Source organism: Eleutherodactylus coqui, chromosome 8 (genome assembly GCF_035609145.1).
Source record: "Eleutherodactylus coqui strain aEleCoq1 chromosome 8, aEleCoq1.hap1, whole genome shotgun sequence".
Taxonomy (NCBI): domain Eukaryota; kingdom Metazoa; phylum Chordata; class Amphibia; order Anura; family Eleutherodactylidae; genus Eleutherodactylus; species Eleutherodactylus coqui.
In genome coordinates, this window is record NC_089844.1 from 190,376,156 (window position 1) to 190,392,512 (window position 16,357).

The 16,357-nt window shown below is 49.7% G+C and overlaps 1 protein-coding gene across 3 annotated transcripts in view; it reads left to right on the top strand.

Annotated features, from left to right (window-relative positions):
- The window catches only part of HECW2 (HECT, C2 and WW domain containing E3 ubiquitin protein ligase 2), a 243,315-nt gene that overhangs the window by 104,457 nt on the left and 122,501 nt on the right, over window positions 1–16,357 (top strand). For all 3 annotated transcript variants that reach the window (XM_066577152.1, XM_066577153.1, XM_066577154.1), the window contains 2 exons: window positions 8,537–8,706; window positions 9,672–9,814. In XM_066577152.1, the coding sequence (XP_066433249.1) occupies window positions 8,537–8,706; window positions 9,672–9,814 (313 nt within the window). The remainder of the gene's footprint in view (window positions 1–8,536; window positions 8,707–9,671; window positions 9,815–16,357) is intronic.

Below are 16,357 nucleotides of genomic sequence, written 5' to 3' on the forward strand. Positions count from 1 at the left end.
CACCTGTACACCCCACTAATAAGGACCCCACCTGGGGTCCCACCTGCACACCTCACTAATAAGGACCCCACCCAGGACCCCATGCATTACTGTACATCGACCTGGAGTCCCACCTGCACACACCACTAATAAGGACCCCACCTGGGACTCTTCACATTACTTTACATTGACCTGGAGTCTCACCTGCACACATCACTCATAAGGACCCCACCTGGGACACCATGCATTACTGTACATTGACCTGGAGTTTCACCTGCACACCTCACTCATAAGGACCCCACCTGGGACACCTTGCATTAATGTACATTGACCTGGATTCTCACCTGTACACCCCACTAATAAGGACCCTACCTAGGACACCTTGCATTACTGTACATTGACCCGGAGTCCCACCTGTACACCCCACTAATAAAGACCCCACCTGGGACACCTTGCATCACTGTACATTGACCTGGATTCCCACCTGCACTACCCACTAATAAGGACCCCTCCCGGGACAACTTGCACTACTGTACATTGACCTGGAGTCCCACCTGCACACCCCACCAATAAGGACCCCACCTGGAACTCCTTGCATCACTGTACATTGACCCGGAATCCCACCTGTACACCCCACTAATAAGGACCCCACCTGGAGTCCCACCTGCACACCTCACTAATAAGGACCCCACCCAGGACCCCATGCATTACTGTACATCGACCTGGAGTCCCACCTGCACACACCACTAATAAGGACCCCACCTGGGACTCTTCACATTACTTTACATTGACCTGGAGTCTCACCTGCACACATCACTCATAAGGACCCCACCTGGGACACCATGCATTACTGTACATTGACCTGGAGTTTCACCTGCACACCTCACTCATAAGGACCCCACCTGGGACACCTTGCATTAATGTACATTGACCTGGATTCTCACCTGTACACCCCACTAATAAGGACCCTACCTAGGACACCTTGCATTACTGTACATTGACCCGGAGTCCCACCTGTACACCCCACTAATAAAGACCCCACCTGGGACACCTTGCATCACTGTACATTGACCTGGATTCCCACCTGCACTACCCACTAATAAGGACCCCTCCCGGGACAACTTGCACTACTGTACATTGACCTGGAGTCCCACCTGCACACCCCACCAATAAGGACCCCACCTGGAACTCCTTGCATCACTGTACATTGACCTGGAGTACCACCTGCACACCCGACTAATAAGGACCCCACCTGGGACACCTTGCATTACTGTACATTGACCTGCAGTCCCACCTGCACACCTCACTAATAAGGACGCCACCTGGGACTCCTTGCATTACTGTGCATTGACCTGGAGTCCCACCTGCACACCTCACTTAGAAGAACCCCACCTGGAACTCCTTGCATCACTGTACATTAAGTGCTGCGGAATAAGTTGGCGCTATACAAATAAAGATTATTATTATTATTATTACATTGACCTGGAGTCCCACCTGCACACCCCACTAATAAGGACCCAACCTGGGACACCTTGCATTACTGTACATTGACCTGGATTCTCACCTGTACACGCCACTAATAAGGACCCTACCTAGGACACCTTGCATTACTGTACATTGACCCGGAGTCCCACCTGTACACCCCACTAATAAAGACCCCACCTGGGACCCCTTGCATCACTGTACATTGACCTAGAGTCACCTGCACACCCCACTAATAAGGACCCTACCTGGGACATCTTGCATTACTGTACATTGACCTGGAGTCTCACCTGTACACCCCACTAATAAGGACCCGACCTGGGACCCCTTGCATTACTGTACATTGATCTAGAGTCACCTGCACACCCCACTAATAAGGACCCCACCTAGGACACCTTGCATTACTGTACATTGACCTGGAGTCTCACCTGCACACCCCACCAATAAGGACCGTACCTGGAACTCCTTGCATCACTGTACATTGACCTAGAGTCCACCTGCACACCCCACTAATAAGGACCCCACCTGGTATACCTTGCATTACTGTACATTGATCTGCAGTCCCACCTGTACACCCCACTAATAAGGACCCCACCTGGAACACCTTGCATTACTGTACATTGACCTGGAGTCCCACCTGCACACCCCACTAATAAGGACCCCAGCTGGGACTCCTTACATTACTGTACATTGGCCTGGAGTCCCACCTGTACACCACACTAATAAGGACCCTACCTGGGACACCTTGCATCACTGTACATTGACCTGCAATCCCACCTGCACACCCCACTAATAAAGACCCCACCTGGGACACCTTGCCTTACTGTACATTGACCTGGAGTCTCACCTGCACACCTCACTAATAAGGACCCGACCTGGGACCCCTTGCATCACTGTACATTGACCTAGAGTCACCTGCACACCCCACTAATAAGGACCCTACCTGGGACACCTTGCATTACTGTACATTGACCTGGAGTCTCACTTGCACACCTCACTAATAAGGACCCGACCTGGGACCCCTTGCATTACTGTACATTGATCTAGAGTCACCTGCACACCCCACTAATAAGGACCCCACCTGGAACACCTTGCGTTACTGTACATTGACCTGGAGTCTCACCTGCACACCCCACCAATAAGGACCCTACCTGGAACTCCTTGCATCACTGTACATTGACCTAGAGTCCACCTGCACACCCCACTAATAAGGACCCCACCTGGTATACCTTGCATTACTGTACATTGACCTGCAGTCCCACCTGTACACCCCACTAATAAGGACCCCACCTGGAACACCTTGCATTACTGTACATTGACCTGGAGTCACACCTGCACACCCCACTAATAAGGACCCCACCTGGGACTCCTTACATTACTGTACATTGACCTGGAGTCTCACCTGCACACCCCACTAATAAGGACCCCACCTGGGTCTCCTTGCATTACTGTACGTTGACCTGCAGTCCCACCTGCACACCTCACTAATAAGGACCCCACTTGGGACTCCTTGCATCACTGTACATTGACCTGGAGTCCTACCTGTACACCCCACTAATAAGGACCCTACCTGGAACTCCTTGCATCACTGTACATTGACCTAGAGTCCACCTGCACACCCCACTAATAAGGACCCCACCTGGGTCTCCTTGCATTACTGTACATTGACCTGCAGTCCCACCTGCACACCTCACTAATAAGGACCCCACTTGGGACTCCTTGCATCACTGTACATTGACCTGAAGTCCCACTTGTACACCCCACTAATAAGGACCTCACTTGGGACTCCTTGCATCACTGTACATTGACCTGGAGTCCTACCTGTACACCCCACTAATAAGGACCCCACCTGGGACACCTTGCATCACTGTACATTGACCTGGAGTCCCACCTGTACACCCCACTAATAAGGACCCCAGTTTCCTTTAATATTGAGAGAGTAGGAGATTTACTTCTGAAGTTAAAGAGTGAAATGCTGATGTAACCTGTAATATACATCTACTGGAGGCATCATTTACTGACACACAAGGGGCTCTGGAAAGTACGCCTTGGTTCTTTTTATGAAACCAAATCTGCATATCAAAGCCGTGTGTTTCCATAGAATTCCAGGTGACAGTATTATTAATGGAGAAGTGATGAGAATACTAAACATGTTACGCCTCAGTATGACTGTAGTCGGGGCGGTATATACAGCTCATGCTGCCCGAGGCCCCGGGCCTGAGGATGCCCCTATTAAAGGCACAGCTACTCTTCAATACCATAGTAGCATAGTATCTTAGCCTGATAAAAGCCCCACATCCATCTAGTACCGGATATTACCCTCCCCCGACCAATGTTGATCCAGAGGAAGGCAAAAAGCCCCAATGAGGTAAAAGACAGCTTTTCTCATTTTAAGGGGAAAAATTCCTTCCTGACTTCAATTTGGTCATCAGAATAATCCCCGGATCACCGACCCTTCTGAGTAATCAGTGATATAACATGTAATATTGTAATGCTCAAGAAAGGCATCCAGGTCCCTCTTATATCATATCACCATCACCGCATCGTCGGGAGAGAATTCCACAGTCTCGCTGCTCTTACAGTAAAGAACCCCCTTTTATGTTGTAGAAACCTTCTTTCCTCTAGACGTAGAGAGCGCCCTCTTGTTATCGACCTGGGTATAACAGATGATGGGAGCGATCTCTAATAACTATGTATAAATATATCAGGGGTCAGTACAGAGATCTCTCCTAACATCTATTATACCCTGGACTGTAACAATGGGGCACTCTAATAACTATGTATAGATATATCAGGGGTCAGTACAGAGATCTCTCCTAACATCTATTATACCCTGGACTGTAACAATGGGGCACTCTAATAACTATGTATAGATGTATCAGGGGTCACTACTGAGTGCCCCATTGTTACAGTCCAGGGTATAATAGATATTAGGAGAGATCTCTGTACTGACCCCTGATATATTATACATAGTTATTAGAGCGCCCCCTTGTTACAGTCCTGGGTATAATAGATGATGGGAGAGATCTCTGTACTGACCCCTGATATATTATACATAGTTATTAGAGCGCCCCCTTTTTACAGTCCTGTGTATAAATGGATAATGGGAGAGATTTGTGTACTGACCCCTGATATATCTATACGTAGTTATTAGAGTTCCACCTTGTTACAGTCCTGGGTATAATAGATGTTAGGAGAGATCTCTGTACTGACCCCTGATATATCTATCTATACATAGTTATTAGAGTGCCCCCTTGTTACAGTCCTGGGTATAATAGATGATAGGAGAGATCTCTGTACTGACCCCTAGCGTGTGTATGTATGTATGTATGTGTGTATAATATATATATAGACGAAAGCCCTCACTCACCGACTGACTCGCCACTAACTCTCCAACTTCCCGATGTCGTAAAAACATGAAATTTTGCACACGCATAGATTATGTCCTAAATAGGAAAAGTAAAGAGTAAACCCGATTATTCAATTGTAGCGCAAAAGAACTAGCATCCAAATTTTACGTAGGAATCTAATTCTCTCACTTTCCGGTGTCATAGAAACATGAAATTTGGCACGAGCATTAATTATGTCATAAATAGGAAAAGCTAATGGCTCCCAACTCGATTATTCAATTCTAGCGCAAAATAATTAGCGTCCAAATTTTATGTACTTAATCTAATTCTCTCACTTTCCGATGTCATAGAAACTTAAAATTTGGCACGAGCATTGATTATGTCATAAATAGGAAAAGTTAATAGGTCCTAACTTGATTATTCAATTCTAAGTGTAAAAGAATTAACGCCCAAATTTTACGTATGTGATGTAATTCTCTCACTTCCTGATGTCATCTATATATATAAAATTGAATGTATGCGTGTCTGTGTGTCTGTGTGTTTGTCCTTTATGCGCTACTACACCATTCATCCGATCGCTATGAAACTTTGGGAAGTTGTTGATTACACTCCTGGGAAGATTATAGGCATAGTAAAACTATCCTACGATAAATGGCGCGCGTGTGAGCGTCGTCGACAGTTACGCCCCCCCCCCCACGTAGATCGTTCGATTTCCATCACTACCACCAATTCTCTCACTTCGCGATGTCATAGAAACTTGAGATTTGGCAGGAGCATTGATTATGTCATAAATAGGAAAAGCTAATGGGTCCCAACTGGATTATTCAATTCTAAGCGCAAAAGAATTAGCGTCCAAATTTTACGTACGGAATCTAATTTTCTCGCTTCCCAGTGTCATGGAAACTTGAAATTTAGCACGAGCATTGATTATGTCATAAATAGGAAAAGCTAATGGGCCCCAACTCCATTATTCAATTCTATGCGCCAAAGAATTAGCGTCCAAATTTTACGTACGGAATGTAATTTTCTCACATAGAAACATGAAATTTGGCACGGGCACTGAATATGTCATAAATAGTAAAAGCTAATGGGTCCCAACTCGATTATTCAATTCTATGCGCAAAAGAATTAGCGTCCAAATTTTACGTACGGAATGTAATTTTCTCACATAGAAACATGAAATTTGGCACGGGCATTCAATATGTCATAAATAGGAAAAGCTAATGGGTCCCAACTCGATTATTCGATTCTATGCGCAAAAGAATTAGCGTCCAAATTTTACGTACGGAATGTAATTTTCTCACATAGAAACTTGAAATTTGGCAAGGGCATTGAATATGTCATAAATAGGAAAAGCTTATGGGTCCCAACTCGATTATTCAATTCTATGCGCAAAATAATTAGCGTCGAAATTTTACGTACGGAATGTAATTTTCTCACATAGAAACATGAAATTTGGCACGGGCATTCAATATGTCATAAATAGGAAAAGCTAATGGGTCCCAACTCGATTATTCGATTCTATGCGCAAAAGAATTAGCGTCCAAATTTTACGTACGGAATGTAATTTTCTCACATAGAAACATGAAATTTGGCACGGGCATTCAATATGTCATAAATAGGAAAAGCTAATGGGTCCCAACTCGATTATTCGATTCTATGCGCAAAAGAATTAGCGTCCAAATTTTACGTACGGAATGTAATTTTCTCACATAGAAACTTGAAATTTGGCACGGGCATTGAATATGTCATAAATAGGAAAAGCTTATGGGTCCCAACTCGATTATTCAATTCTATGCGCAAAATAATTAGCGTCCAAATTTTATGTACGGAATCTAATTCTCTCACTTCCTGATATATATAAATGAATGTATGTCTGTCTGTCTGTCCTTTATGCATTACTACACCATTCATCCAATTGCCATGAGACTTTGGGAAGTTGTTGAGTACACTCCTGGGAAGATTACTGGCATAGTACAACTATCCTACGATAGGTGGCGCACGTGTGAGCATCGTCGACAGTTATGCCCCCCAGACAAAGATCGTTTGATTTCCATCTCAAGCACGAAAGCAAAAGGCATTACGAGCAACGGGATGAGTGTTCAACCAGAAAATGATGCATCCGCCGAACGTTTCGCAAGACAATTGCTGGATATTGAGAATGCTGAGGTAAAATGAAAGCTGTGCTGTGATTGGTTGCCATTTCTTATACTGCTGAGGTAAAATGAAAGCTGTGCTGTGATTGGTTGCTATTTCTTATACTGCTGAGGTAAAATGAAAGCTGTGCTGTGATTGGTTGCTATTTCTTATACTGCTGAGGTAACATGAAAGCTGTGCTGCGATTGGTTGCTATATATAATACCGCAGAGGTAACATGAAAGCTGCGCTGTGATTGGTTGTTATCTAGATATATAAAAACGAATGAATGTATGTCTGTCAGTCTTCGCAGCAACGCGCGACGGGTAAGCTAGTTTTATATAAATGAATTGTCGCATGGTTTCCTCCACGTGGTGTTTCCTGGGTAACGCAGAGAAAGTAACGACGACTTCATAAGATTTTCCGTGTGAACACCGGATAAACACCAGTACCAAATTAACTCGGGCGAAACCGGGTATATCAGCTAGGTAGTGTGTGTGTGTGTGTGTGTGTGTGTGTATATGAACGACTGAGCAGAAGCCCCCCGAAGTGACTTCTACAACAGGTCATTTTCTGATTACATATCCCCTGTAAAGAAGCTGTGCCACAATATAATGTTATCCCCAATCCATGGAACTTTTCATTTTCTCAAGAGGCGATAGTAGAACAAACAGGACACAATTTGTTGCACAATATAGGGTGCAGCAAGATCCTCTGGTCCGTCAGTTCTGTTTGGGCACATGGCGGGGCTCAGAAGGGATAGAGCGCCACTTGGCTTCTGGAGCACGCATGTAGAATGGTTTTTGGGAGCCTTTGTAATGTACATCTGACACCTGCTGCTAGTGGCAAGGACTGCGCTCCTGTGCCTTCTTCCCGCTACACATGTATGGTGCGTTGCACTCGCCCGCTAGCGGACCGAACCACATGATTTGCCTACTTGAATGAGATCTGATAATTATTTGAAGAAACAGCCCACAAATGGAACAACGGTAAAATCCACAAAATATCTAAAACAAAACATGGAGAGATTGGGCAGCACTCCAACACTGGACCTCATACCTCATGCCTTGGACTTAATAGATGTCAGGGGTCATATAGCTGAAAGGAAAGGAGCCCCCTCCTCCTTGGAAGACCTCAGACGTACTCCATGGAGTTGTGCCTTGACTTGCCTTTTCATTTTTTTGCCTTTCAAGGTTTTACACAATGGCTTTGTTTTCCTTGTTTTTTTGGTTTTTGTCTGTGGGGAGAAGGCCATATGCAAGAGCAGTGAAATGACTGAGAATTACAGACGGCGCCTACTGGCAGCACTATGTGGCCCAGTCTTTGGGTCGTTTGGGGGTCCAGGCGCCGGTATCAGACATGTTGTGGAACATTATAGTTTGAGGTCCCCTAACCATTCTCCTGGACCCCAACCCTACCAATGTAGCAGTGTTGTTGGGCATCCGGTAAACACCCAGTTAGTACAGATCTAGCACTGCAGGAAATGTGTCCCCAAGATGTTTTTGACAAATCCGGCCCGCTTATCTTACTGCTTCACAATTTTTTTTATATTATGAGATGTTTATTACTCGCTTTACTCTATCTTTCAGATATTAGAGCTGTGGGGCTGAAGAAAGGGATGTTTTTTAATCCGGACCCTTATCTAAAGATGTCCATTCGGCCTGGGAAAAAGAGCACATTCCCAACTTTTGCCCATCATGGTCAAGAAAGGAGATCAACAATTATTGCGAACACTACAAATCCAGTTTGGCATCGGGAGGTATTAAAAGTGAACAAAGCACACACAAACCACCTACACCACGGTACAAATCACACAGTGGTGCTGTGCACGGGCATCAACAAAAAGGCACCTTTTTGAAACACCAACTAGCTGACTAGGCGTCTGGCGAAAGGCTGTGCTTCTCTGGTCAGCATAACAGGAATGGGGTCCAACCTTAAAGGGGTCATGTGGAGATGGCCCCCCCTGTTTATATACCACAGTGTTACATTATGTCGCTCTCTGACAGGCGGTCAGTCACGCCACAGTTATGGCCTCCCAGGCTATCAGCCACAGTCCTCAAGATCACATCATGGTGGGAAGGGGGCGTTCCAGATACCCAAACTTCGATCGAGGGATTTACATGCCGTTGTCAGAACTGATAGCGGTATTTAAAGAGCTGTGTCCAGCGTTCACCCGGCTGGTGTTCGCTGTGACAAACAGCCAGCACCCGCATTGATCGGCTCCCGACCCCTTCCACAAAAACCCTCAACACACAGGACATATATGTATGTCCACTGTGGTTAAGGGGTTAAGAAAATGTGGTCATTTAAAGGGGTTGTCCGAAGTATAGATTATAGGTCAATGCCCTGTTATGTTCTATATGTTATACTCTTGACTGAGGTGCGCTCCCCGTACACGGCTTGACTGAGGTGCGCTCCCCGTACACGGCTTGACTGAGGTGCGCTCCCCGTACACGGCTTGACTGAGGTGCGCTCCCCGTACACGGCTTGACTGAGGTGCGCTCCCCGTACACGGCTTGACTGAGGTGCGCTCCCCGTACACAGCTTGACTGAGGTGCGCTCCCCGTACACGGCTTGACTGAGGTGCGCTCCCCGTACACGGCTTGACTGAGGTGCGCTCCCTGTACACGGCTTGACTGAGGTGCGCTCCCCGTACACGGCTTGACTGAGGTGCGCTCAATGTACGCGGTTTTCCTGTCTAATCTCGCTCTTTGTTTTCTTCAGAAATACTCCTTTGTTGCTCTTCTGACGGATGTTTTGGAAGTTGAACTAAAAGATAAATTTGCCAAAAGTCGTCCGATCATCAAAAGATTTCTGGGAAAATTGACCATTCCGGTGCAGAGGCTCTTGGAAAGACATGCAATTGGGTAAATATTCCTTAACGAATGTGCTGGTGATGCGCTGCGCTCCTGCACTGCTGGTACAAGGGTGGGTTTCCAGTGTAGAGCACCTCCTGACTTATGCATTGGGGGGTTCTATTAGCTCACCTATGGGCAGTTCGGTGGCCATCTGGGGGCCCTTCCGCAGCTCCACAGCCCCCAGCCCTACACATGCTGGCACCCATAGTGCTTACTACCCACTCATGCCCACCTGTCTACCATGCCCATAACTGGCCTGACAGAGGGGAGAGAATAGGCAGTCAAGGATCTTATGGAGGAGCAGGAGATGATGAAGACATGTGGGGACAGCAGGGGCACAGCCTCCTCCATTACGCCTCAGCTAGCCTATGTCTCTCAGTATGAGTCTATGGAATCCCTCGAGCTCCTCGGATCCATCCGGCGGCGGTCTCTTAGATCCATCCGGCGGCGGTCTCCTAGATCCATCCGGCGGCGGCGGTCTCCTAGATCCATCCGGCGGCGGTCTCCTAGATCCATCCGGCGGCGGTCTCCTAGATCCATCCGGCGGCGGTCTCTTAGATCCATCCGGCGGCGGTCTCTTAGATCCATCCGGCGGCGGTCTCTTAGATCCATCCGGCGGCGGTCTCTTAGATCCATCCGGCGGCGGTCTCCTAGATCCATCCGGCGGCGGTCTCTTAGATCCATCTGGTGGCGGTCTCTTACTGCACGTACATCTGCTGCCCACCGTGGGCTTACTGTAATGCTACAAACCCGCTGGCACATCAGCGTTACCTTATTTATTGCCAGTCTCCCACGTCAAGATATCGGCCAATAAGTTTCTCCCGCGCCATATGCATATACTATGCTAATGAGCTGCAGACCATCCGATGGGCGGTCCGCCTCTGTCAGCGGTCCCCTTCCTTTTCTTGCTGAGTAACGCCTCCAATTCTGGTGCAGTGACTTGTTCGCAGGCTGGACTGATGTTGTACAGCGATACGATTTTCTCACAAATCTCTACATGCTCGCAGCAAACTTCGCAATTTTACAAGCTTCCTTATTGGTAGAAGTTTCTCCGACCGATGTCGCGTTCATCCGTGTGAATGCACCCATATGCTGATAATAAGGCGGTAGATCTCCATGGTGCTGCCACTGCTGGCCGCCTCGTAGCTGCTTACATCTACGGTGACACTGTGTATAGGAATGGCTCTTAGAGATCCCATCGCAGGCTTTACCCTCATATTACATTTCGGTTTGTTAGGGGCTGCTCATTCGGCGTTGCCACGTGTCATTTTGGATACATCGAAGGTTTTCATGAGGGTGTTGTTAACTATAAGTCACATAGGACTGTCAGTCTAGTCTGTTGTTACCCATTGAGAGAGTGAGCGGTGAGGACCACCCACTTGACATATTCACGGAGCCAGACTAGAGAAAAGCCTATTCAGATGGGAGATAAGTATAGAAGCAAAACCGGGGATCAGCCCACCTCGTTGACTTCACCCATTGAGAAATCCCCTTTAAATCAATTATCTGACTACCCTGCACATATATATTGTGGCAGGGTGAGAGGTGAAGTGAGGGACGGAAGGTATATATCGCGGAGGTTACTAGCATCCGTTATGCAGATCCGGTTCGTTCCTCACGGAGTTACACCTGAGCAGGACAGATGGTGGACATAAATTGGTGCAGCTGACCAGGTCAGAGGTGTCCTGTGTGAGCAGCAGAATGCCAGTACTTCATTCTCTGTTCAGCAGTTGGTGGTGGCCTGTTGTGTTTCCCCCTGCACTGCACTGCTACTATATGCAGTGCCATGTCCGCGCTCCTCCATGATGACGGTGCCGGCTTTGTGAAGTAGAAGTCGTCATCGGAGCAGAAAATCTGTTAGCAGTGCTTGAAGCATGTTTTTGTGTTACAAAGGAGGAGAACAAAGCAACTCAACCAGAAAAGCCCTTGATGAAGCTCTTCCGTCCCCTCATATCCCGCCAAATCTCCGGGCCAGATGATAATGGCTCTAAAGAAGCATCCAAAAAGCTTCCTGCATAGGATCCATGCAAAGCTGTGTTCACATCTGCAGGATGTACCCGTGTGGTCTGTACGTAACCTGTGCTCGCAGAAGTACTGGGACACATAGAAGGCCATGAAATTAGATGTTATTCCTATTTTACATCCCAATTTTGGCCCTTCTGGCCTCAATGACTGCAGTCAGCGTCCGCGGCCGCTGCCCACCAGATCCCGTAGATGTGTTGAGGGATTTGCCTCCATTACCTGAGGAGCTTCAGATAGTGATGCAAGGGAAGATGGGTGTGTTGGGGAGACAAATATGGCTTTCTCGTTCATCCCATACGATGGGATGAAACACCAGACCCAATTGTCAGCTCTACACCTGGTGACATCCCACCACCAGACTCCATTGTCAGCTCTACACCTGGTGACATCCCCTCACCAGACCTCATTGTCAGCGCTACACCTTTTGACATCCCCCGTACCAGACCTCGTTGTCAGCTCTACACCTAGTGACATCCCTCCACCAGACCCCCTTGTCAGCTCTACACCTGGTGACATCCCACCACCAGACCCAGTTTTCAGCTCTACACCTGTTGACACCCCCCCCCCCCCCACCAGACCCCGTTGTCAGCTCTACACCTGGTGACATTCCCCCGCCAGACGCTGTTGCCAGCTCTACAACTGGTGACGTCCTGCCACCAGACCCCGTTGTTAGCTCTACACCTGGTGACGTCCCACCACCAGACCCCGTTGTCAGCTCTGCACCAGGGGCCTTCCCCCACCAGACCTCGTTGTCAGCTCTACACCTGGTGACATCCCACCACCAGACCCAGTTGTCAGCTCTACACCTGGTGACATCCCATCGCCAGACCCCATTGTCAGCTCTACACCTGGTGACATCCCCCCACCCCCCCGCCAAACACCGTTGTCAACTCTACACCTGGTGACATCCCACCACCAGACCCCGTTGTCAGCTCCATACCTGGTGACATCCCACCACCAGACCCTATTGTCAGCTCCACACCTGGTAACATCCCACCACCATACCCCATTGTCAGCTCTACACCTGGTGACGTCCCGTCACCAGACCCCGTTGTCAGCTCTACACCCAGTGACATCCCCCCGCCCGACCCTGTTGTCAGCTCTACACCTGGTGACATTCCCCCGCCAGACCCCATTGTCAGCTCTACACCTGGTGACTTCCCGCCACCAGACCCCGTTGTCAGCTCTACACCTGGTGACATCCCACCACCAGACCAAGTTGTCAGCTCTACAACTGGTGACATCCCACCGCCAGACCCCGTTGTCAGCTCTAAACCTGGTGACATCCCCCCCCCCCCGCCAGACCCCGTTGTCAGCTCTACCCCTGGTGACATCCCACCACCATACCCCATTGTCAGCTCTACACCTGGTGACGTCCCGTCACCAGACCTCATTGTCAGCTCTACACCTGGTGACATCCCACCACCAGACTCCATTGTCAGCTCTACACCTGGTGACATCCCCTCACCAGACCTCATTGTCAGCGCTACACCTTTTGACATCCCCCGTACCAGACCTCGTTGTCAGCTCTACACCTAGTGACATCCCTCCACCAGACCCCCTTGTCAGCTCTACACCTGGTGACATCCCACCACCAGACCCAGTTGTCAGCTCTACACCTGTTGACACCCCCCCCCCCCACCAGACCCCGTTGTCAGCTTTACACCTGGTGACATTCCCCCGCCAGACGCTGTTGCCAGCTCTACAACTGGTGACGTCCTGCCACCAGACCCGTTGTTAGCTCTACACCTGGTGACATCCCACCACCATACCCCATTGTCAGCTCTACACCTGGTGACGTCCCGTCACCAGACCCCGTTGTCAGCTCTATACCTGGTGACATCCCCCCACCAGGCCCTGTTGTCAGCTCTACACCTGGTGACTATCCCATGCGAGACTCTGTTGTCAGCTCTACAACTGGTGCCGTCCCGCCACCAGACCCCGTTGTTAGCTCTACACCTGGTGACATCCCCCCCGTCAGACCCCGTTGTCAGCTGTACACCTGGTGTCATCCCCCCGCCAGGCCCAGTTGCTAGCTCTACACCCGGTGTCATCCCCCCACCAGACCCTGTTGTTGGCTCTACACCTAGTGAAATTCCCCTGCCAGACCCCATTTTTAGCTCTACAACTGGTGCCATGCCGCCACCAGACCCCGTTGTCAGCTCTACACCTGGTGACATCCCCCCCCCCCCCCCCCGCCAGACCCCGTTGTCAGCTCTACCCCTGGTGACATCCCTCCACCAGACCCCGTTGTCAGCTCTACACCTGGTGACATCCCCTCACCAGAACCCGTTGTCAGCTGTACACCTGGTGACTATCCCCTGCCAGACTCTGTTGTCAGCTATACAACTGGTGCCGTCCCGCCACCAGACCCCGTTGTCAGCTCTACACCTGGTGACATCCCCCCCGTCAGACCCCGCTGTCAGCTCTACACCTGGTGTCATCCCCCCACCAGACCCTGTTGTTGGCTCTACACCTAGTGAAATTCCCCTGATAGACCCTGTTTTCAGCTCTAGACCTGGTGACCCCCCTTCCCCGTCAGACCCCGTTGTCAGCTCTACACCCGGTGGCATTACCCCACCATACCCCATTGTCAGCTCTACACCTGGTGACGTCCCGCCACCAGACCCCGTTGTGAGCTCTACACCTGGTGACATCCCCCCCGCCAGACCCTGTTGTCAGCTCTACACACGGTGACATCCCCCCGTCAGACCCCGTTGTGAGCTCTACACCTGGTGACATCCCCCCACCAGACCCCGTTGTCAGCTCTACATCGGTGATGTTCCCCACTAGATCCCGTTGTCGGCTCTACACCTTGTGACATCCCCCCCCTCCAGAATCCAGAGATACACTCCCTGCCGCGATGTCTGACCGCTTGTGCTCTTCATAGATACACTCCCTGCCGCGATGTCTGACCGCTTGTGCTCTTCATAGATACACTCCCTGCCGCGGTGTCTGACTGCTTGTGCTCTTCATAGATACACTCCCTGCCGCTGTGTCAGACCGCTGGTGTTTTTCGTAGTTACGCAGCCTGCCGCGGTGTCTGACCGCTTGTACTCTTCGTAGATACACTCCCTCCTGCTGTGTCTCACTGCTTGTGCTCTTCATAGATACACTCCCTACCGCGGTGTCTGACCGTTTGTGTTCTTCATAGATACACTCCCTGCCGCAGTGTCTGACTGCTTGTGTTCTTTATAGATACACTCCCTGCTGTGGTGTCTGACCACTTGTGTTCTTTGTAGATACACTCCCTGCCGCGGTGTCTGAACGCTCATGGTCTTTGTAGATGCACTCCCTGCCGGGGTGTCTGATCGCTTGTGTTCTTCGTAGATACACTCCCTGCCGCGGTGTCTGACCGCTTGTGTTCTTCGTAGATACACTCCCTGCCGCGGTGTCTGACTGCTTGTTTTCTTTGTAGATACACTCCTTGCCGCGGTGTCTGATCACTTGTGTTCTTCGTAGATACACCCCCTGCCGCGGTGTCCGACTGATTGTTTTCTTTGTAGATACACTCCCTGCCGCGGTGTCTGACCACTTGTGTTCTTCGTAGATACACTCCCTGCCGCGGTGTCTGACCGCTTGTGTTCTTCGTAGATACACTCCCTGCCGCGGTGTCTGACCGCTTGCGGTCTTCGTAGATACACTCCCTGCCGCGGTGTCTGACCGCTTGTGTTCTTCGTAGATACACTCCCTGCCGCGGTGTCTGACCGCTTGTGGTCTTCGTAGATACACTCCCTGCCGCGGTGTCTGACCGCTTGTGGGCTTCGTAGATACACTCCCTGCCGCGGTGTCTGACCGCTTGTGTTCTTCGTAGATACACTCCCTGCCACGGTGTCTGACCGCTTGTGTTCTTCGTAGATACACCCCCTGCCGCGGTGTCTGACTGCTTGTTTTCTTTGTAGATACACTCCTTGCCGCGGTGTCTGATCACTTGTGTTCTTCGTAGATACACCCCCTGCCGCGGTGTCTGACTGCTTGTTTTCATTGTAGATACACTCCCTGCCGTGGTGTCTGACCGCTTGTGTTGTTCGTAGATGCATTCCCTGCCGCGGTGTCTGACTGCTTGTGTTCTTCGTAGATACACTCCCTGCCGCGGTGTCTGACTGCTTTTTTTCTTTGTAGATACACTCTTTGCCGCGGTGTCTGACCGCTTGTGGTCTTCGTAGATATACTCCCTGCCGCTGTGTCTGACCGCTTGTGTTCTTCGTAGATACACTCCCTGCCGCGGTGTCTGACCGCTTGCGGTCTTCGTAGATACACTCCCTGCCGCGGTGTCTGACCGCTTGTGTTCTTCGTAGATACACTCCCTGCCGCGGTGTCTGACCGCTTGTGGTCTTCGTAGATACACTCCCTGCCGCGGTGTCTGACCGCTTGTGGGCTTCGTAGATACACTCCCTGCCGCGGTGTCTGACCGCTTGTGTTCTTCGTAGATACACTCCCTGCCACGGTGTCTGACCGCTTGTGTTCTTCGTAGATACACCCCCTGCCGCGGTGTCTGACTGCTTGTTTTCTTTGTAGATACACTCCTTG